Source organism: Nyctereutes procyonoides, unplaced genomic scaffold (assembly GCF_905146905.1).
Source record: "Nyctereutes procyonoides isolate TBG_1078 unplaced genomic scaffold, NYPRO_anot_genome, whole genome shotgun sequence".
Classification (NCBI taxonomy): Eukaryota; Metazoa; Chordata; class Mammalia; order Carnivora; family Canidae; genus Nyctereutes; species Nyctereutes procyonoides.
Genome location: NW_026575052.1, coordinates 13,350,594 through 13,371,672, shown reverse-complemented (window position 1 = coordinate 13,371,672; position 21,079 = coordinate 13,350,594). Strand labels below are relative to the sequence as shown.

At 44.3% G+C, this 21,079-nt stretch overlaps 1 protein-coding gene across 5 annotated transcripts in view; it reads left to right on the top strand.

Moving 5' to 3' along the window:
- PTAFR (platelet activating factor receptor) overlaps positions 1-19,434 on the top strand; it is a 30,477-nt gene extending 11,043 nt beyond the window's left edge. For 4 of the 5 annotated variants that reach the window (XM_055332054.1, XM_055332051.1, XM_055332056.1 and 1 more), the window contains one exon: positions 17,412-19,434. In XM_055332054.1, coding sequence (XP_055188029.1) covers positions 17,451-18,494 — 1,044 coding nt within the window. In that variant the 5' untranslated portion in view covers positions 17,412-17,450 and the 3' untranslated portion in view covers positions 18,495-19,434. Of the gene's footprint in view, positions 1-6,977; positions 7,070-17,411 lie in introns of those variants that run through there. The other variant, XM_055332055.1, reaches the window with a different exon arrangement.
- Positions 19,435-21,079: the final 1,645 nt, after the last annotated feature.

The following is a 21,079-nucleotide window of genomic DNA, read 5'->3' as shown; positions in this document are numbered from 1 at the left end:
AATGCATTTGGGCAGCTCTGATTTAGCTCTATGTCAATATGCAGCTGTGTTCTAGGTACTCGGAGTGTGTGTGTGTGTGTGTGTGTGTGTGTGTGTGTGTGTGTGTTCGGGAGGTGCTGGGGAGCAAGAGAAAGAGATGTCCCTGCCTTTAGGTACTGACAATCCAGCCAAAGAAAGAAGTCTACTCTGGACATGAGGAAATGGCCCTGGGCCAGAGGTTGGACACCCAGAATTTTGATTTGAGCTCAAGGCTGGGACCTTGGCAACTCAGGAGCCTCACTTTCCTCCTTTGTAGATTAGGGTTTAAAGTACTGACGTTTGGGTTTGTGGGGGAGGATGAAGTAAGAGGCTGGGTGGGAAAATGCTTTGTCAGTAGAGAGATGCTGCACAAAAGTGAACCAATGTGTACTACTGGCCCTGTAGTCCTTACTGTAAACGCCTTACAGATGAGGAATTGGTCTCATTCATTTTTTTCTCCTTACCCTTAGCACGGTGTTTGGTGAGCAGTATAATCTTAGCATATGAATTGAATAGATGGATGGTAAAGTAATAGGTTGTACTTAAAAGAGAACGGACAGCAAACCAGAGGCCTAGCATCTGGTCCCAGTTCTGCCCCCGATCCTGTTGTCACCTTGGGCAAATCGTTTCTCTTCCCTGGGCCTCATTTCCCCATCTGTCCAATGAAGGTTTGGGTATGGGATTATCGTCTATGGCATTAATGACAAAATTTGCCTCCAGAACGGAGGTCCTGCTTCTGATTGGTATTGGAGTGGGAGGAGGTGTGATGAGAGGCTGAGATCCTGTCTGTTTCTCCTTTTACAGGAGATTTTTATAGAGGGACCCCTCCTCCCCACCCTAGGCCTGTGAACAAGGTCATGTTGAGAAGGAGGCTCTTCTTGGTCAGTGGCAACCCCTCCTTTCTCCCCCATCCCTACCCCCATAAGGGTTGACCCAGTAGGGGGCATCAGCTTAACTATAGGGTGGGAGCACTCCCTGACTGGTCCTGGGGGAGTGTGTCTGGGTTGGGAGTGGAGCCCATTCCCAGAAGGGCAAATGCTGGGTCCCCAGTACAGCCACCTCTCTGCCTAGCCACCATTGGGTTCTTTGGCAGCAGGGTGGGTGGGGAGAATTGCCTCTGCTGTATCTGTGTGTGCATGTGTGTCATGGTTGTGTAGGCCGTACTGGGGCTTTGGCTCTAGCTATAGTCACATGTGCCTGGAACACGACCAACCTGCAGGAGGGTATGGTGCAGCCCAGCAGTTCCCAGAAGCAGAATCATCAACCAAACCCACTGGGAGGTTGGTATACCTTTCTTCCCTTGTGCCTTCAGCCAAAGAGGATCCAAAGCCAGATTGTGTGTGTGTGTGTGTGTGTGTGAGAGAGAGAGAGAGAGAGAGAGACAGAGACAGAGACAGAGAGAGTGTATATGTGAGAGAGACAGGATATGTGGGGGGAAGGACCACCACTCAACAGCCCCTCTCCACCCCTTTAGTTCTGTAGGAGGGGGACCCTTAGGGCCTGGTTTTGGTGCTGAGCTCAGTTGGCTGATGGGAGAAGCATGTCAAACATTTGTGCAGTGCCCTTTATAATTTATAAAGTCCATTTCTATTTCCTAAGTGCTTTGCTGTTGACAAACCCTTTATCACTCCTACTCATCTTATTTTCTTTTTAAAGCAATGCTTAAGGTTACCCTCTGGGCACCCTGCCCCCCACTCCCCATCCGGATTTTTCTGATACAGATCACAAGACACTCAGTGAGGTTCTTCCTCAGACTCTGGGAAGAGACTCACTGGCTCCAAGTGGTGGGGAGCATGGTTGAGATCACAGTCCGATCCCAAGTCCTGTAATTTCTTTTCAGCTACCCCTGGTTGCAGCTAGTTTGGTATATGGCTGATTTGTTCACTCACTCATTCATTCATTCAACAAACATTTTCTGAGGGGTTAGGAGGAGCTCACAGTTACTGAGCAATAACCACTTGCATAGATTGCTTCAATTCTGCTCTCACAGCCACCTGGTGAGGAAGGTTTTGTTATCCCCATTTTGCACTTGAAGAAAGCCAAAGAGCTTTCTGAGAGCCAAAGGCCTAAAGACCTTTCTGAGAGCCAAAGCCTGAGAGCCAAAGAGCAGCTAAGGGGGCACCTGGGTGACTCAGTGGTTGAGCATCTGCCTTTAGCTCAGGTGGTGATCCTGGGGTCCCAGGATCGAGTCCCTGCAGGGAGCCTGCTTCTCCCTCTGCTGTGTCTCTGCCTCTCTTTCTGCATCTCTCATGAATAAATAAATAAAATCTTTAAAAACAAAACAAAAAACCAAAGAGCAGCTAGGGAAGAGCAGAGCTCTATGTGGATCATGTTCTGTGTGACCCCAAGTTCTGTGCCCTGTACCCTATGTTTTCCATTGGGTCAGCCTCTGGGTACCCAGGGGACACAAGCAGTTCACAGGAGTTTCCAGTCTGGAAGACGTGGTGCTCTGGTGTGATTCCTGGTATAACAGAGGGTATGCCCAATGCTAGGAAGCTCGCAGGAAGAAGTGCCTCTCCACTCCCTCCTCCCTGCCCTGGCCTATTTCCCAGAATCAAGGAGGAGGGAGGAAGATTCACAGATACCATCTGGGTATTTGGGAGCCAAGAGTAAAGACCCAGACCAGGTTCAGGATCCCCCACCTCCATAGGAATGTCCTAGATCACCTGAGCAGAGACCGCGTCTCATCAGTGCAATATGTATTCCTGGAGTCTGGGAAGGGCCCTCTGTGAGAAGGGAAATTGGGGAAATCTGGTACCCAGGCCACTCTCACCTCAAAGGCCTTGTCACCGACTTCTCCTAGACAAGGAATTCCATTTATCCACCCATAAATGTACCCGGCATGGTGTGGACTCCCTGAACTAGAAACTGTGGGGAGCCCAGGGCAGAACTCCCCAGAGGTCAAGATACTTGCTCCCTCAGTTTCCCCCTCAAATGTCTCCACTTCTTGGAGAAATGGTAGTGAAAGGAATCTTTAAAGAGTATGGCCAGCATGGCCAGGCCAGGGCCCAAATGTCAAGTGGTAGGGGAGGTCAGAATAGGAGTAACTCATTTACTGAGCATCTACTACATGTCAAGCACTTTAGACGTTCACCTGCCTTCAACCTCAGGGCTATCCTGTGAGGTCAATGTTGATATTATTCTCATTTTATACACAGGAAAAATAGGACTCACAGAAGAGAAATGATTAAACTGTCGTGTTTGGGAGGCCTCAGGAAATCTAAGGGCTGGGAGTGGCTAAGGCTGATGAGGGACAGTGTGACTCTGTGTGTGTGTGTGTTTATCTATTAGTAAATATTTTTCTCTCTCTCTCTCTTTTTTTTTTTTTTTTTTTAGAGAGAGAGAGAGAGCACACGTGCATGCATGCATGTGAGGGAGGGGAGGAGCAGAGAGACAGGAAGAGGGAGAATCCCAAACAGGCTCCATGCGGGGTTTGATCTCACGACCCTGAGATCATGCCCTGAGCCCAAATCAAGAGTTGGAGACTTACCCAACTGAGTCATCCAGACACCTCTGTTAGTAAGTACTTCCTGAGTGTTTGCTGTGGAGGAGGCCCTGTTGTGCATGCTGGTGAAATACCAGAAACCTTGAACCCAGGGAACTCCCAACCCAAGGGAAAAAGAAACCAGTGTGATGTGTTGTGTTATGGAAATCACAACTCCCTCTCAGAGAAATCAGACAAGGTGCCAACATTCCTTGAACTTTGATTATGGATGAGGCATTTTCTATTTAATCCTTACAACAATCCTATGAAGTAGGTATTGCTATTATTATTTTTTTTAAAGATTTTATTTATTTATGAGAGAGGCAGAGAGAGAAGCAGGCTCCATGCAGGAAGCCTGACGTGGGACTCAATCTAGGGACTCCAGGATCACGCCCTTAGCCAAAGGCAGGTGCTCAACCTCTGAGCCACCCAGGTATCCCAGTATTATTATTTTTGTAGATGAATAAACAGAGGCCCATTGGGGGTTAATTAATGATCTTGGGTAAGGATTGGCTGATGGCATTTTGCCAACTGTCACCAGCTACCATAAAAAGATGTGACTGGTTTCCAGAAACTTTCAGAGCTCATGATACAGCTGGAAGCCTGATGTAGGTGGCTTCAGCCTGGCGTGAGCTCAATGTGAGCAGTTGCAATGATGGTGGTGCTATTTTGAGAAACTTTTGATCTGATCTAATTAGGAGATTGATTTCCTCTAGATACAGTTTTTTCAGAGCTGTTGATTGTGAATACCTTGAATTGTGCCAAGCTCTTTATGCACATTATTCATCGAATATTCATACCACTCTGGGGAGATATGTGCTTGGAATACCCTCACTGCATTCACAGGAGAAGGACCTGAGGCTCAGAGAGTGATGTGCCTGACAATGGTCACAAGCTAGGACAGAACAGAGGCAGATTTTGAACCCAGGTTTTTCTGACCAGAGTCATGGTCTTAACCACTATTCTTTTTAAACACTTGGTATCCTTTATCTCACTGAATGCTCACAAAAGCTCCCTGTGTTATAGTCCCCATTTTATAGATGAGGCCCAGAGAGGGTCAACAGTTTTACCAAAGTTGCACTGTAGTAGGTCTTAAAAGGCTGAGCCCTGTGATTCTAGGTTAAGAACATACAATGTACTTTCAAATCTACCATGACCTGGTAGATTAATTCCCATTAAGAATTTTTTATATGGTAAAAAACACATGATATAAATTTCCCTTCTTAACAATTTTTTTTTAAAAAAGATTTCATTTATTTATTTGAGAGATAGCATGAGCAGACAGAGGGGCAGAGTGAGAGGGAGGAGCAGGATCCCCACTGAGCAGGGGGCCAGAATGCCGGGCTCGATCTGAGGACACTGGGATCATGACCTGAGTCAAAGGCAGATGCTCAACTGACTGAGCCACCCAGATGCTCCTCTTCTTAATAATTTTTAAGTACACATTACAGTATTGTTAACTCTATGCATGTTGTTGTACAGCAGGTCTCTAGAACTTTTCCATCTTGCCTGATTGAAACTCTGTACCCATTCAACAACAATTCTGTTTCTCCTACTCCAATTTCCTGGCAACCACCATTCTACTTTCTGTTTCTATGAATTAGGATTGCTTTAAATACTTTATATACATGGAATCATTCAGATTCTGCCTTTTGGTAATTGGCTTATTTCACTTATTTCACTTAATGGTATCTTCAAGTTTCATCCATGCTATAGCATATGATAGGATTTCCTTCCTTTTAAAGGCCGCGTAATATTGTTATATATACATACCACACGTAGTTTATCCATTCACCTGCTGTTGGATGTTTGGGTCGCTTCCACCTCTTGGTATTTTTTTTAAAGATTTTATTTATTGATTCATGAGAGATACACAGAGAGAGGCAGAGACATAGGCAGAGGGAGAAGCAGGCTCCCTGTGAGCATCCCTAGATAGGACTCGATCCCAGGACCCCAGGATCCGAACCCGAGCTGAAGGTACACGCTCAACCACTGACCCACTCAGGCACCCCTCCACCTCTTGGTATTGTGAATAGTGCTGCTATGAACATGTGTGTGCAAATATTTCTTCAAGATCCTGTTTTCAATTATTTTGGAAGTATATCCAGAAGAGAGATTTCTGGATCATCTGGTGGTTCTATTTTTAATTTTCTGAGGAAATTCTGTACTATTTTCCACAGTGATGGTGTCATTTTATATTCCCACCAATGGTGCACAAGGGCTATAATTTCTCCACATCCTTACTAATACTTGATGTTTTCTGCCTTTTTGATAGTGACCATCTACCGACTGAGAAGTGCTATGTCATTGTGGTTCTGACTTGCATTTCCCTGATGATAAGTGGCGTTGCGCATCTTTTCATGTGCTTACCTGCTATTTGTGTATCTTCTTTGGAGAAATCCATTGAAGTCCTTTGCCCATTTTAAAATCAATTATTATTATTTTGTTGTGGTGGTGGTTATTGTGTTATAAGAGTTCTTCGTATATTCTGGATAGTAACCTCTTATCAGTATATGGTTTACAAATGTTCTCTCCCATTGTCTAGGGTGTCTTTACCCCTGTTGACTGTTTCCTTTGCCACAGATGTTTTAAAGTTTGATGTAGCCCCATACGTCTATTTTTGCTTTTGTTTCTTTTATTCCTAGTCTCACATCCAAGAAATTATTGCTCATTCCAGTGTTATGTAGCTTTCCCCCTGTGTTTCCTTATAGGAGTTTTACATGTTCAGGTCTTAGATTTAGATCTTTAATCCATTTTGAGTTAATTTTTGTGTATAGTATAAGAGAGGGTCCAGCTTCATCCTTTTGTGTATGCATATCCAGTTTTTCCCTCAGCACTTGTGGGAGAGGCTCCCCTTTCCCCATTGTGTAGTCTTGGCACTCTTGTCAAAGATCATTTGACCATATGTGTGAGGGTTTATTTCTGGGCTCTCTGTTCTGTTCCACTGGTATATATATCACTCTTTATGTCAAGACCATCCTGTTTTGATTATTGTACCTTGTAATATGTTTTGAAATCATGAAGTATGAGGCCTCCAGCTTTGTTTTTCTTTCTCAAGATTGTTTGGACTCTTTGGAGTCCTTTGAGATGAGATGCCATCTGAATTTTAAGATTGTGTTTTCTGTTTCTGCAAAAAATGCCACTGTGATTTTGGTAGAGCACTGAATCTGTAGATGGCTTAGGGTAGTATAGGTCTTGTAACAGCATTAATTTTTCTGGCCCATGAGTGAGGACATCTGTCCATTTATCTGTGTCTTCTGTAATTCCTTGTAGCAATGCTTTGTAGTTTAGAGGAGTGTACAAGTCATTTGTCTTCTTGGTTAAGTTTATTCCCAGTATTTTATTCTTTTTGATGCCATTATAAATGGGATTGTATTCCTAATTTCTTTTTTGACCCATTTTTTTTTTTAAGATTTTATCTATTTATTAGAGAGTGTGAGCAGGAGGAGGGGCAGAGGGACAAGCACACTCCCTGCTGAGCACGGAGCCCAACTCAGGCCTCTATCCCAGGACCCTGAGATTGTGACCTGAACTGAAGTCAGCCGCTGAACTGTCTGAGCCACCCAGGTACCCCTCTTTGACCCATTTTTCGGTTTTTATTTTGCCAACGAGGAAACAGAGACTCAGAGTCATGGGGTGAGTTTAATGTTTGAACCAGAATTTGATTCCAGCTCCAGGGCTCCCTGGTAGGAGAGATATGGAGGCAGAGCAGCCCCTCCCCTCCTTTCCTGATCGTTTCTGTTCTCGGGTCATAGGATAGGTAGGTCTGTGAGTGGCTAAGTTGGCCAATGAGTGGTTTGCTTCCAGCAAGGACCATGGCTTGGTTTAGGAGATAGGATGGGTCTTGGAGTTCAAATCCCATCTGCCACTTCTTAGCTGTGTGACTGTGGACAAGTCTATTCCCATCTCTAACCTCACTTTCTTCTCTGGAAAAAAATGAACATTTTGTAAAACTCACCTCACAAGGCTGCCTTGAGGACGAAATGTATTCATGGGGAAGTAGTATCTGTATATTTAATCCGGTACCCTGAGCTTAGGTAGGATGGCTGCAACTCCCCTCCTGTCGTGCTCTACCCACAAGGCAAGGATGTTTTTGGATCCATGTGTAAATGTCCACTTGGAGCCAGTGTCCCTCCCACACCCCACTTCTAGCCCGAGCTGTGCTGGTACCCCCAGGCTTGCAGCAATTGCGAGCAGCTATCGGTGCATGAGATCTGCATGAACTTGAATGTGAATGATTTATAGCTTATAAATATTTAGACATTTGTACTTTAAAAAATGCATTTATTTATTTATTTGAGAGAGAGAGAGAGCATGCAGGAGAGCTCTTGTGGGTGTGAGGAGGGGCAGAAGGAGAGGGAAAGAAGCCGACTCCCTGCTGAGCACAGAGTCCTATAGGATGGGGGCGGGGGTGTATGGGGAGGACAATCCCATGATCCACGGATCATGACCTGAGTCAAAATTAAGAGTCAGATGCTCAACCAACTGAGCTACTCCTGTGCCCTGACATTTGTACTTTTGACCCCTAATGGCCCTACAAATGCTAGGAGCTAGTCTGACTGGTAAACCCAACTTCCCAACCCACTGCCTGCACTGGGGAAGTAACCAGCAAATACTTCCTTTTGCCCAGATTCAGGTGGTCCCTCCCCTTTGACTATTCAGGATGAGAATTCAGGTTCTCTAGGGGCATGATGTTCCCGACAGTATGGGAATGGTAGGGGGTTGGGACTGAATGCTATGCAGGGTAAAGGATGAGATATCCAGATAGCAGAATTCTTCTGTTTTCAGGGATATTTTTGGCTTCCCTCGCCTACCCGTATTTGAGAACTGGGCCTGGGCTGCTGCCCAGACTTGAAGCATCAGAAAATTGTGCCCTCATGTAAGATTGATTGTTCTTAGTTGCTGCTGCTTTCTTTCCTCCAAATGCCATTCCCTTCCTGACCTGTTGAAATATTTGTTGGCATTAGCCTAAGGCTCTGTCTGGAGCTGACAGAGAAGTCAGTATGTGGGTTAGAGCCCCTGGGACGTTGGTGACCATAGTCACCTCCGCTGACTTCATATGGCTGAGCCAATGGGGGAGGGAGGCCTGGCTGTTTTGACCCCTTGGGATGCTTATTTTTGGAATCACTGTTAGAATTGTAAAATTTTGCAAATGAAGGAACTGTGTGACTGTGGACAAGTTTATTCCTCAAGGTCACACAGCAAGTAAATAGCAGAGCCAGGTATGAACCCAGGTCTTTCTGACTCTAGAAAGGGATTGTTCTCTCCATCCTACTGTGCCTCCCCCGGGGGAGACTGCACATGTTTCCTTCATGCCAGTGTCTATTAAATAGTCATCAGGGGCTTGGTCATTCATTCCTTCAGTCCCCAATATCTGACACAGGGGATAAAGAGATGAAAAAGATCTAGTCCCTGCCCTCCAGAATCTCCTGGCTGGTGAGGAAATGGCCATTGAAATCAATACTTATAACACATTGTATCAGGTACTATACTGGGGAATGTCCCCGGTACCACAATGACACAGAGAAGAAGGCAACTCATTCTGCCTGAGGCAATCAGGGAGGCATCCTAGAGTCAGCATTCTTTATATTGGGTCTTAAAGGATGATTGGGAGTTTGCTAGGTAAAGCAATAGGCAAAAGGGCTCTCAGTAGGGTTGCAGCAGCATGTGGAAAGGCAGAGATGTGTTTGAGAAATGGAGTTTTTATTATTTGTTTATTGTTTATTTTGAGGGCTTTTTTTTTTTTTTTTTTTTTTACTTATTTGAGAGAGTGAGTGAGAAAGAGAGAACACAAGCAGGGAGGGGCAGAGAGAAAGGGAGAAGAGAGCCTGATGCTGGGGCTCAATCCCAGGACCCTGAAATCATGACCCGAGCCAAAGACAGTTACTCAACAGACTGCACCACCCAGGTACCCCGGAAATGGAGTTTTTAGAGAAGCAGCAGGAAATTCAGTGTGGCTGGAATACAGGGCAAGTAGTAAAAGAGGCTGAAGGCAGATGAGGTGTGAAAGGAGCTTGGATTTGATCCTGCGTCATGGGGAGCCATGGAGGGTGATCGATTAGATACAAGACCTAGGAAGAGGCCTTGAAGCTTACGCTATATTGGCCTCATGGCAAATCTTCCTCTGGTTTTGTTTGTAAGTCACCTCCTCTGAGAAGCCTTCCCTGGTCACTCTATTTAAAGCAGCACCTTACCCAAGCTTTGTCATGTCACTATTTTTATTTCTTTTTATTGAATTCATCACAATTTGGAATTATTGTGTTCTTTGATCTCTCTGTTTCTGTTTTCCCTGACTAGAGCGTAAGCTCTTCAAGAACAGGAGTCTTGCCTATTTTGTTCCTGCAGCATCCCCAACAAAGTGCCCAGCACCCAGCAGTATATATCAATAACTGTAGAGTGAATGGATGGATATGTTCTCTGCCCTCCAGTAGCTACCATCTAGTATGGCAGGACCCACAAGCAATTTCCATGGTATAAGAAGCTATAAGCTATGGGAACTCAGAAAATGAGGACTTAGCCAGGTCTAGGGGCAGAAAGCAGGGTGTGGAAGAGGCAGGGAGGCTTAGGAGGAACAAGCTGTAGGGAAAGAGGCAGGGGCAGTCTTAAAGAGTGATCAGTAGGTAGCCAGGTAGAGCAAAGGGAAGCATGAACAAAGGCATGGAGATTTGAGCCCCCAGACTCAGAAGAGACTCTGCTGGGTACATTTTGGGTGATGTCAAAGGGTTCCACTGGGTGTCAAAGGGACAACTGGGTGCTAAATTTGTGATGAAGGCTAAGGGAGTGGGAATCACATGAAGACCAGGATCTGGGAAGACAGCCAGGGTGTAGGAAAAGCCAGGGTGACAGGTACTAGAGGCATCCAGGGCAAGGTTTTGGGCAAAGATTGGGGTCCCACCCAAGACTGATTCTGACCCTATATCTGGAAGGAAGAGGCCTCCACTGGGCTTCCTGTAGGGGCCATGTGGACTGGAGAGTCTCCAGGGCCAGGCAGACCTGATTACATATTGTTAGAGGTTGGGTTCACAAGGAAGCTGACTCTGAAACGGAGATTAGCACGCAGGAATGTTTTTCCTGAAATGTTTTTTTTTTTTAAGTGGGATTTTTAAAAGATTGTATTTATTTAATCATGAGAATACACAGAGAGGGGGAGAGAGAGAGAGAGAGAGAGGCAGAGACACAGGCGGAGGGAGAAGCAGGCGCCATGCAGGGAGCCCGACGTGGGACTCGATCCCGGGTCTCCAGGATCACGTCCCCGGCGGTAGGCGGCGCTAAACCACTGAGCCACCGGGGCTGCCCCCTGAAATGTTTTAAAGCAAAGTCAAGATACTGTGTAAATCTACCTATAAATACTTCACCAATGAATTAAAACATATAAAAATATAGAACCACAATATCATTATCACAGTGAAGACAGGATCATAATAGTGCCAGGCAGAGCCATATTAGAATCTGAGGCAAAAGGAACAATTTGCAATACTGATTTTGATGTTTTTAAGATACTGCATTAAAATATTATTATCTTGATTACTGAGGTTTTCAACACCCCCTTATATTTTACACTTAGGTGAATGCCTCCACAAGCCTTACCTCAGTTCTGGTCCTGGTGGGAAGACTCTCTCAACAGGCCTGGACAGGCATGGCACAGCAGGACAGGGCCCAAGGAGACAACCTGGGTGGAATCCTCTGGCTGTAGAAAGACTTTCCAGTGGAGAGTTGCCCCCACCCTACTAAGCTGGATCCTACACCCAAGAAGAGGAAGGGACTTATTTAGGGGTGGGATTGAGTGGTAGGGATGGGTGGGACGTGCCTTCTCTCCAAAGACCCGGAGTGAGCACGACACACTGCTCAGCGTGGGCTGCCTCCCCACCTCTCTGAGGTCCCAGGAACAGGGTCCCCCAAGGCATGAGGGTCCAGCAGGAGAAAGAAACAAGGCCAGTCCCAGAAGAATGGGGCGTCTTGGGCTCAAACAAAAGGTGAGGTGGAGGGCTGAGATTGCGGAGCTGCAACTTTATGTATTTTTTATTTAAGATTTTAATTTTAATTCCATTGTAGTGAACATCCAGTGTTATATTTGTTTCAGGTGTACAATATAGTGACTCAACAACTCTACATTACTCGGCGCTCATCATGATAAGTGTACTCTTAATCCCCATCACCTATTTCACCCAGCCTCCTTCCCACCTCCCCTCTGGTAACCACCAGCGGGTGCTCTACAGTTGAGAGTCTGTCTCTTGGTTTGTCTTCTCTCTTTTTTCTTCCTCTTGTGGAGCAGTGGGTTTAAAATCTTCTGGTCTCAGAACCTCTCTTTTATATTTTTAAACATTATTGAGGGCCCCAGAGAACTTTTGTTTATGTGGGTTATAGCCATCAGTATTTTCCATATTCAAAATGAAAACTAAGACTTTCGAAAAACTTTTGTTTTTAAATACAAAACCCAATAACAAGCCCATTCCATGTTAACACAAATAACATTTTTAGCAAAAATTAGCTAACAATTTCAAAACATAAATAATTTAGAGTGGCCTTAATTTACATTTTTTTTTGCAAATCTCTTTAATGATGGTTTAATAGAAGACAGCTAGATTCTCATACCTGCTCCTGCATTTAATCTATTGTGATATGTTGTTTTGATTGAAGTATATGAGGAAAATCTGTAGTGGGAGGGATATTTTCACTTGATCTTAGTCAAAAGGCCGAGGAGCGATGTGGGGGGGATATTTTAATGTCTTTTTCAGATAATTGATGATGCTCTTCTTTGATACTATATCAAATCTCCACAAATGGTAGTTTCTTAAAAGTCAGTTGCAATATGGAACCTGAATCATATCAATGAACTTTCTGTAATCTGTTGCTCAGCAATATATTGATCTGTCTCGCCCTTTGATTCTTTTACCTATGCATAATTTTGAAACATTTTTCCCTCATTTGGAAAATATTGGTTCACTAAGTTATGCAGGTTTTCCAAACACGGACCTTTCACTAAAGGATTTTTTAAAAATTACATTCATCTCCACCAATCTTATCAGAAAAGTCTTTAAGGAATAGGAAGCTGTCAAACTCAGACTGGCAGATACAATGTTTTCTGAAGATACTATTTTTCTCCAAAGTTTGAATTTTATGCTTGGCCACCAAGACTGTTGTTTGTGTTCCTTGAAGTGATGTGTTCTTTGTTCATATTTGAGCAGATATGACACCCAAGTCTGAAATACCATAACTGGTCCGTAATTTTTTCAAGTGATAACAATCATCCTCAGAGGAGTTCAATTCACGACTCAGTTGCTTAAGCGCTTTTCCTGAAGACAAGACACTGACTCCAGTGTTTAGAAGTATTGCGTGCATATTTCCAATTTTGACACCCAGAATATTAAAAAGGCGTGTACTCAAGATTTAATAAAAATCAGTAATGTCCTTGCTTTATCAAGGAAATTGGCTTTATTTATTTGCACTAAGTAGTGCGCAGCTGTGAAAAATAAATCTCCTACTCCCTTTTGGTGCTGCTGCCTTGATATGTGCTAAGAAGCCATCCGTTTTGTTCACTCCGTACCATCAGTACAAAAATCAACACAGTGAAAAGGGCAAATAATGTCTTGGTATTATGAGAACAATAGTTTTGACTTCATGGATCCCTTAGAAGTTCTCAGAGATATTCCTCTCTCCTCCCTCGTCTCTGTGGACCACCTTTTGAGAATAATTACTCTAGAGCTTTGGGATCAGATGGCAGGACCACATTTAGGAGTGGAAAAGATCCTGGCTAAGTAGAAGTTAGCAATTTTGCTGCCGGGGAAGCAACATAAAACTATGTAATTCAAATCAGCCATGTAATCCACAATATGACTTGAGACTGAGTTCTTTGTTTTTAAAGGAATCACCATTATTTATTGGAATAATGAAACCTACATGTATTTAATTTAGCATAGATAATAAACCACAGCCACACTAAATGGGGCAAAGCACATTTTCTCAATCATCAAAATTCGAATTAGAGCCAATAGTTTCTTTCTTTTTTTTTTTTTTTGAATTGATGTATAATTGATAGACAATGTTACGTTAGTTTTGGGTGTACAACATAGAGATTTGACAACTGTGTTATGCTGTGCTCACAAGTGTAACTTATCTGTCACCATACACCTCTATTATAGTCCCATTTGACTCTATTCTCTGTGCTGTACCTTTCATCCCTGTGACTTATTCATGCCATGACTGGAAGCCTGGCCCTCTCACTCCCCCTCACCCATACTGCCCATACCTCCACCCCCGTCCCTCTGGCAACCAGACCATCGCTTGTTCTCTTTATTTATGGGTCTGTTTCCACTTTGAGAGACAGTTGTTTCTTTAAACTCACCTGTAAGTATCTATAGGCTTCTTCTCTACTCCAGAGATGGTTGTAATCAACAAGGCTTATTACCCATTCCTTTATTGGTTCATGGTGCTGGGAATAGTGTTGAATAATCAGACAAGGCCCTCATTCTCCTGGTGCTCACAGTCAAGTGGGAGAGTCTTATGAATCATACAAACATAAATAGGATCACAAATGTGCTAGGATTTACAAAGGACAGGGAGCTTTGAAGTGGGACCTGACCTGAACTGGTGAAGACCTCTTTGAAGAAGTGAAATTCAGTTAAGGTCTGAAGCATGAGTTAGAATGGCCAGGTGGAAGTGGGGTGTGGTTAGGAAAGAGGGTTCGAAGCATTGGCACAGATGTATGCTTGCGGGTTGAGGCAGGAAAGGTCTGAGCATGTTTGGAGACCCACCTGGGAGGTCCATTTTGACTGGCCTCTGGTGGGAAGATAGCAGATGAGTATGAAATGGCAGCTAGACGTCAGGGCGAGGATCTTCTTGCTTCAATCCTGGACCCATGCAGATCCCTCTGCCTGGAACACTCTTCCTCTCTCAGATCTCCGAGGAAATATGTCACTTCTTTTTTAAGGATATCTTTTTGTATGTTCCATACCAGCACTCCCTTTTCTTTACATTGCAACTATGTTTGTTTACATTGCTTTTGTCCATCGGCCTCATGAGGCTGTCAATTCCTGTGTGCTGGCCTGTTCGGTCATGGTCACCCCAGATCCCCTGTGCTTAGTGGTGGGCCTGACATACAATTGGTGCTCAGAAATAGCTGTTGGCTTAATTTGTGAATGAACTGATGCACACAGAGCTGGATTTGAGATTCTGACTCCATCTCTTAACAGCTGTGTGACTTGAACAATCACATAAACACCCTCTATAATTTCCTATTCTGTAAAATGGGGTTTTACTTCCTATCTCAAAGGGCTTTTATGAGATCCAAATGAGGTAGTGCACGTGGAAACATCTAGCAGGGTGTCTGGCTCCGAAGTAGCGTCTTACTCCCAATTCTGTTTTCTTTTCACTGTTCTGTGGTGTATGGTGAGCCTTGGGCCTTGCTTAACCCCATCTGGGTCTCCTGCCCTCCCCTCCCCCACCCCACCTGCAATGCAAGCATCAGAGAGGCTTTTAGGCTTCTGTGCTGGCAACACAGTGGAAGGAACAAGAGAGGAGGGAGCAAACCCGTTCTGATGGAGAGTGGATGGTGGTAAAGATGCTGTTGAAAATGGGCCAGACTTTGGCTGGTGGGATTATGGTTAATTTCATCTTCTTTAAAATATATTTATATATTTATAATATGATATAAATATATATTTATAATATAAATTTATATATAGTTTAAGGGAGAATCTTTTTTTAATTAATTAAATTTTGAGAGAGAGAGGGAGCACATGAGCAGGAAAGGGAGAGAGAGAGAGAGAGAATCCCAAGCAGGCTCTACGCCCAGCACAGAGCCTGACTTGGGGCTCAATCTCACAACCCTGAGATCATGACCTGAGCCAAAATCAAGAGTCGGACACTTAACCACCTGAGCCACTCAGGCACCCCTTTAATATGCTTTTAAAAAGACTTTTTGTTTTGAAATAATTTTAGGCCTTCAAAAAAGTTGCAAAATAGTATGGAGTGCATGTGTGGGCTTCACTTCATATTCCCTAATGTTAACAATTTACCAAACGATAATACAGTGATCGAAACCAGAAAATGAACATTGATATGATATTATTTTACTTATAGACCTTATTTGACCAGTTTTTCTACTAACGATCTTTTTCTGTTCTTGGATACAATCTAGGATCCCACATGGTATTAAGTTGTCATACATTTCTTTAATATCCTCTGATCTATGGCAGTTCCTTTGTGTTTCCTTACTCACGACCTTGATACTTTTGAACAGTCATTTTATACAATGTCCCACAATTTGGGTCTGTCTGATGTTTTCTCATGATTAAATTGAGATTATGCAATTTGGGCAAGATTTGGGCAAGAAAACCACAAAAATGATATTATATTCTTTTCAGTGCACCATTATCAAGTGTACCTGATGTTGATATATGTCCTACTAATGATGGATGCATCTTAATCATTTGATTAAAGTATTATCTGAGTTTCTCCACTGTATACTTTTCTTCATCTTCATCTTTTTCTTTTTTTTAAAAGATTTTATTTTTAAGTAATCTCTACACACAACATGGGACTCAAACTCACAACCTAAGATCAAGAGTCACATGCTCCACTAACTAAGCCAGCATCTATACTTTACTTTTCATTAATCTTTTTCCTTTTAATTATTAAAGCAATAAATGCTTCTAAAAAATTAAAACAAAGGAAGAATAGAATAAGTAACTTCTCATGAAGCCCATCTCACCTTCCCAAAGGTTACTTACCACTGTGCACTCTTTAGATTATATCCTTCTAGATCATTTTCTAGATGTCATATACACACATATAATGGGCACACCAATTTTTAAAATTTTGTTTTACTTAACAATATTATCTGGGGATAACTTTCCATGTCAGTACAGTCAGATACAACTCATTCTTTCTAATGACTGGCTAGTATTTCATCTTTGGGTCACCCTAATATAATTCCTTGTATTTTCCAGATTTTGTATGAGCACATAAATAATAACTTTTATTATTATTCATATATAAATATATATTTAATATTGAAATTTAATATTTATATATAACTATAATATCAAATTTAAATTTTAATTGAATTTAAATTTAATATAAAAAGTATTATATGCTTATATATAATAACAATTATTATTATTATTTTAAGTAAATATTATATGCTTATATATAATAATAACAATTATTATTATTATTTTAAGTAAATTCTGTCCCCAGTGTGGGGCTCAAACCCACTGACCCCAAGATCAAGAGTCACATGCCTTATTGACTAAGCCAGACAGGCATCCCCATAAATTATTTTTTTAAATTATTTTTTAATATAGAACATTTACCATCAGAATTTGCATTTCAAATTCCATCAATAGAAAAATATTGAAAAATTGTTAGAAAATTTAAACATTTTAATATAAAATTTCACGTTTTTTTTTAATTTTTTTTTTAAATTTTATTTATGATAGTCACAGAGAGAGAAAGAGAGAGAGGCAGAGGCATAGGCAGAGGGAGAAGCAGGCTCCATGCACCGGGAGCCCGATGTGGGATTCGATCCCGGGTCTCCAGGATCGCGCCCTGGGCCAAAGGCAGGCACCAAACCGCTGTGCCACCCAGGGATCCCAATTTCACATGTTTTATCATCAGAAATAGATGTAAAACCTTAAGTCAAAAATTAGCCAAAGAATGAAGAGATCTGTTTTAAAATGGAATAAGAAAAAAGAAACTGAATTGCCATTGATTTCATTGAATCTCAGATGCCGTTTATCTAAAAAACACACCATTATTTTATCTAGGAAAAGCATACTGCCAATTAATTGGAAGATACTGCCAATCTTAGAATTTTTTAAATGTGCAAAATGAGGGTCTTGGAACTGATTAAAATGAGATATGTCCTTTTTGATCCTTCATTAACCAGAATTCCTGTGTGGTCTTCCAGGCTTGGGCAGGATTCTACGACCAGCTGCCCCTTCCAAGCATGGCGATGGAGGCAAATGATTCCTCTCACGTGGACTCTGAGTTCCGCTATACCCTTTTCCCGATTGTTTACAGCATCATCTTTGTGCTGGGGGTAGTTGCCAACAGCTATGTGCTGTGGGTCTTTGCCTGCCTGTACCCTTCCAAGAAACTCAATGAGATAAAGATCTTCATGGTGAACCTCACCATGGCTGACCTGCTCTTCTTGGTGACCCTGCCCCTGTGGATCATCTACTATCACAACCAGGGCAACTGGATTCTCCCCGGTTTCCTCTGCAACCTGGCTGGCTGCTTCTTCTTCATCAACACCTACTGCTCAGTGGCCTTCCTGGCTGTCATCACTTACAACCGCTTCCAGGCAGTGACCCGGCCCATCAAGACAGCTCAGGCCACCACCCGCAAGCGTGGTTTCTTGGTGTCCCTGGTCATCTGGGTGGCCATTGTGGCTGCTGCGTCCTATTTCTTCATCCTGGACTCCACCAACGTAGTGCCCAGCAAGTCCGGCTCGGGCAACATCACACGCTGCTTTGAGCATTATGAGAAGGGCAGCGTGCCTGTCCTCATTGTCCACGTCTTCCTCGTGTTCGGCTTCTTCCTCGTCTTCCTCATCATCTTCTTCTGCAACCTGGTCATCATCCGCAGGCTGCTCATGCAGCCGGTGCAGCTGCAGCACAACGCGGAAGTCAAGCGCCGGGCTCTGTGGATGGTGTGCACCGTCTTGGCTGTGTTCATCATATGCTTCGTGCCCCACCACCTTGTGCAGCTGCCCTGGACCCTGGCCGAGCTGGGCTTCCAGAGCAGCAGCTTCAGCAGCTTCCACCAGGGTATCAATGATGCCCATCAGGTCACTCTCTGCCTTCTTAGCACCAATTGTGTCTTAGACCCCATCATCTACTGTTTCCTCACCAAGAAGTTTCGCAAGCACCTCACAGAAAAGTTCCATAGCATTCGTGGCAGCCGGAAGTGCTCCCGGGCTACCTCAGAGACGGGCACCGAGGTGGTCATGCCACTCAGCCAAGTCCCTGTCAAATCCCTCAAAAAATAGCCCCTGCTGGTTGGGGCCAGGCCCGGAGGCTTATCCTCCATGGACATCACAGACTGACCCGGGGGGAGGAAGAAGTCTCTGCTGTGGTCTGGGAACCTCCTCCCTGGGCACAAGTGGCCCTTTAAGTATTGAGGCTACATCACTAAGGTGGGGGTGATGGCAGGGCCAGACTGCTGGGGAATCCAGAACTTGAATGTGCCCCGCTGGCCACCTCTGGGCACACACGTAATAACCTTGGCTAGTGACCTCATCCTGAATAGCTGAGTCTGCTAGCTCTGTGAGGAATGTCAGGGCCACGGGCAGACCTTGGGGGCAGACTCTGAGCCACCCTGTTCAGCCTACCGAGGCAGCTGCCCTGAGCCAGTAGGGCCTGAAGTTTTGGGCAACTATCTCCTTTGTCACCATAAAGGCAGACAAGGGATCTAGGGAAAGGGATACTCCTCTGGTTGTGTGGTGCTATCTCTGGGGAAGACTCTTGAGCTAGGATAGTGCCACCTTGTTTCCATTCAGAGGCACAAGATCTCTGTGACACTTCTTAGGGGACATGACTCAGTGGAACCTTTTACCACTTATCCAACAACCTGTCTTGAATGGTGCCAGAGAAGGGAAAATATGCACAGGTCAAAAGCTAGGCTGGGGAGATTGTCTCCTGAGGTAAATATGTTTTTCTGCACAGGCCACGCCTCAGGCTTGGGTCAGCTCTGGGGGAGTGTGAGAGATACAACTGCCACATCCAGCTGTCTCGATGGTGGATGCTAATGGGGGGATCTATCCACTGTGGGTGGGCAGAGACCCCTCAAAGCCAAACTGGGGTCATCCAGGGCACCACGCTGCTCAGAGGCTTCCATGAGAAAGGGCAGTTAGGCTGAGAAGGACCTGTGTGCAGGTGGGCCCTCCAGAGTGGGAGGAGCCTGTCAGGTCTCCTCTGTCACTTAGCTTTCTGGGGCAGGGGACGGGTGGGGGGGTGGGGGAGTGGGGGGGTGGGGGGGGAGGCAGTGGGAGGAAGGGGGTTGGGGGAAGCCTTCCTAATTTAGCTTTCAAAAGGTGAAAGAAGCAGTTATAATCCCAAGAGACAGCAGGCACTTTGACTTCTGGATGCAGAAGAAATGTGTAGCTTCTCTTGAAGATCTCTAGATGCCTCCTTGTTATTTTCGGCAAATATATTCAAATGAGTCTCCTCTCACCCTGAGCACCTGTGGTGTGAATCTGGCAGCCACAGACCCAGGGGCTTGGAGGAGACTTCCCTGGTTTCCAGAGCCCCATGCTCCTTCTGTGACATCTTCCTCCCTTCCGGCCACAATCCCTGTAAAGTGAGATCCTTGTTTCATGTCTCCTGGGCTGATTTTGATCAATGCTTCCCCGTGGGCCTGCAACCTGCTTGGGTCTGGGATGGTAGCTGTGCGCTGAACTCAGCCGACGGTGACTAGTTGGGGAGTGCAGCATAATCGAGCTCTTGTGTCACACAGACTGAGGTTCGAGTCTTGGCTCCATCACCTCCTGCCGAAGGACTGTGAGCTGAATTTCCTACCTCATAGGGTTGTTAGGAGTGGTGAGTGCTGAGACAGATATCCCTTGGTCAAGGTGTTTGCTCATCCCAGAGGTTCCTTTTTTTCTGAGAATGCGTTCCCCTTAATCCTCCAAAAGGAGCTGAACAGATGAGACGTGGGCATCTGGCTCTAGTTGGGCCAGTCAGGTTCTCTCTGTCAGGAATAAGCAGCCAGATTCAGGGGTGCTATTTCAGGGTCTGCAGGTCACTAACCTGAAGACAAACAAGTCTGGAGCTGTGAGTGTGTATGTGTGTCTATATGTGTGTGTCTGTCTATGTGTATGAGGTGGGGTGAGGGAGGGTGGGTCACCTGCTCAGAGAGAAGATGGAAGTGTGCAGAGCAAAGCAGAGACCAGAGGGAGACCAGAAGCCTGGAGAGAGGAGGGCCGGTGCTTCCGGGGCCTGCTGTCTTCCTCCAGGCCAGGCCTTCTCAAAGCCCAACATTTGCATTCCTTCCTTTGGGTCCTGAGAGAGTCCCCTGTCAGGATGCATTCTCTTATTTTGCTGAAACCTATTTGAGTATCTATGACCTGCTCCTCACCTCTGAATGAGATGAATGCTTTAGATGCTAAAGCAGGTTCTTGCTTTCAGTCATTTGTGTATACTCCTCCCACACATGATTTTTCAAAAGCCATGTACCACCTGCATGTTTACTTAATAAATATTTTGCTCTAAATTGAGTCACTTTTTACAACAAATCTATTTACCCAAATGTTCATCAGCTGGTGAATGGATAAAGAAGATGTGGTATATGTATACAATAGAATATGACCCAATTGTCAAAAACAATGAAATCTTGCCTTTTGCAATGATGTGGATGGAGCTAGAGGCTTTGATGCTTGATGAAATCAGTCAGAGAAAGACAAATACCATATGATTTCACTCATATGTGGAACAAAACAGATGAACATATGAGAGGGGAAAAAAGAGAGGGAAACAAACTGTAAATGACTCTTAATGATAGAAAATAAACTGAGGGTTGGTGGGGGAAGTGAGGGGAGGGATGGGCTAGATGGGGGATGGATGTTAAGGAGGGCGC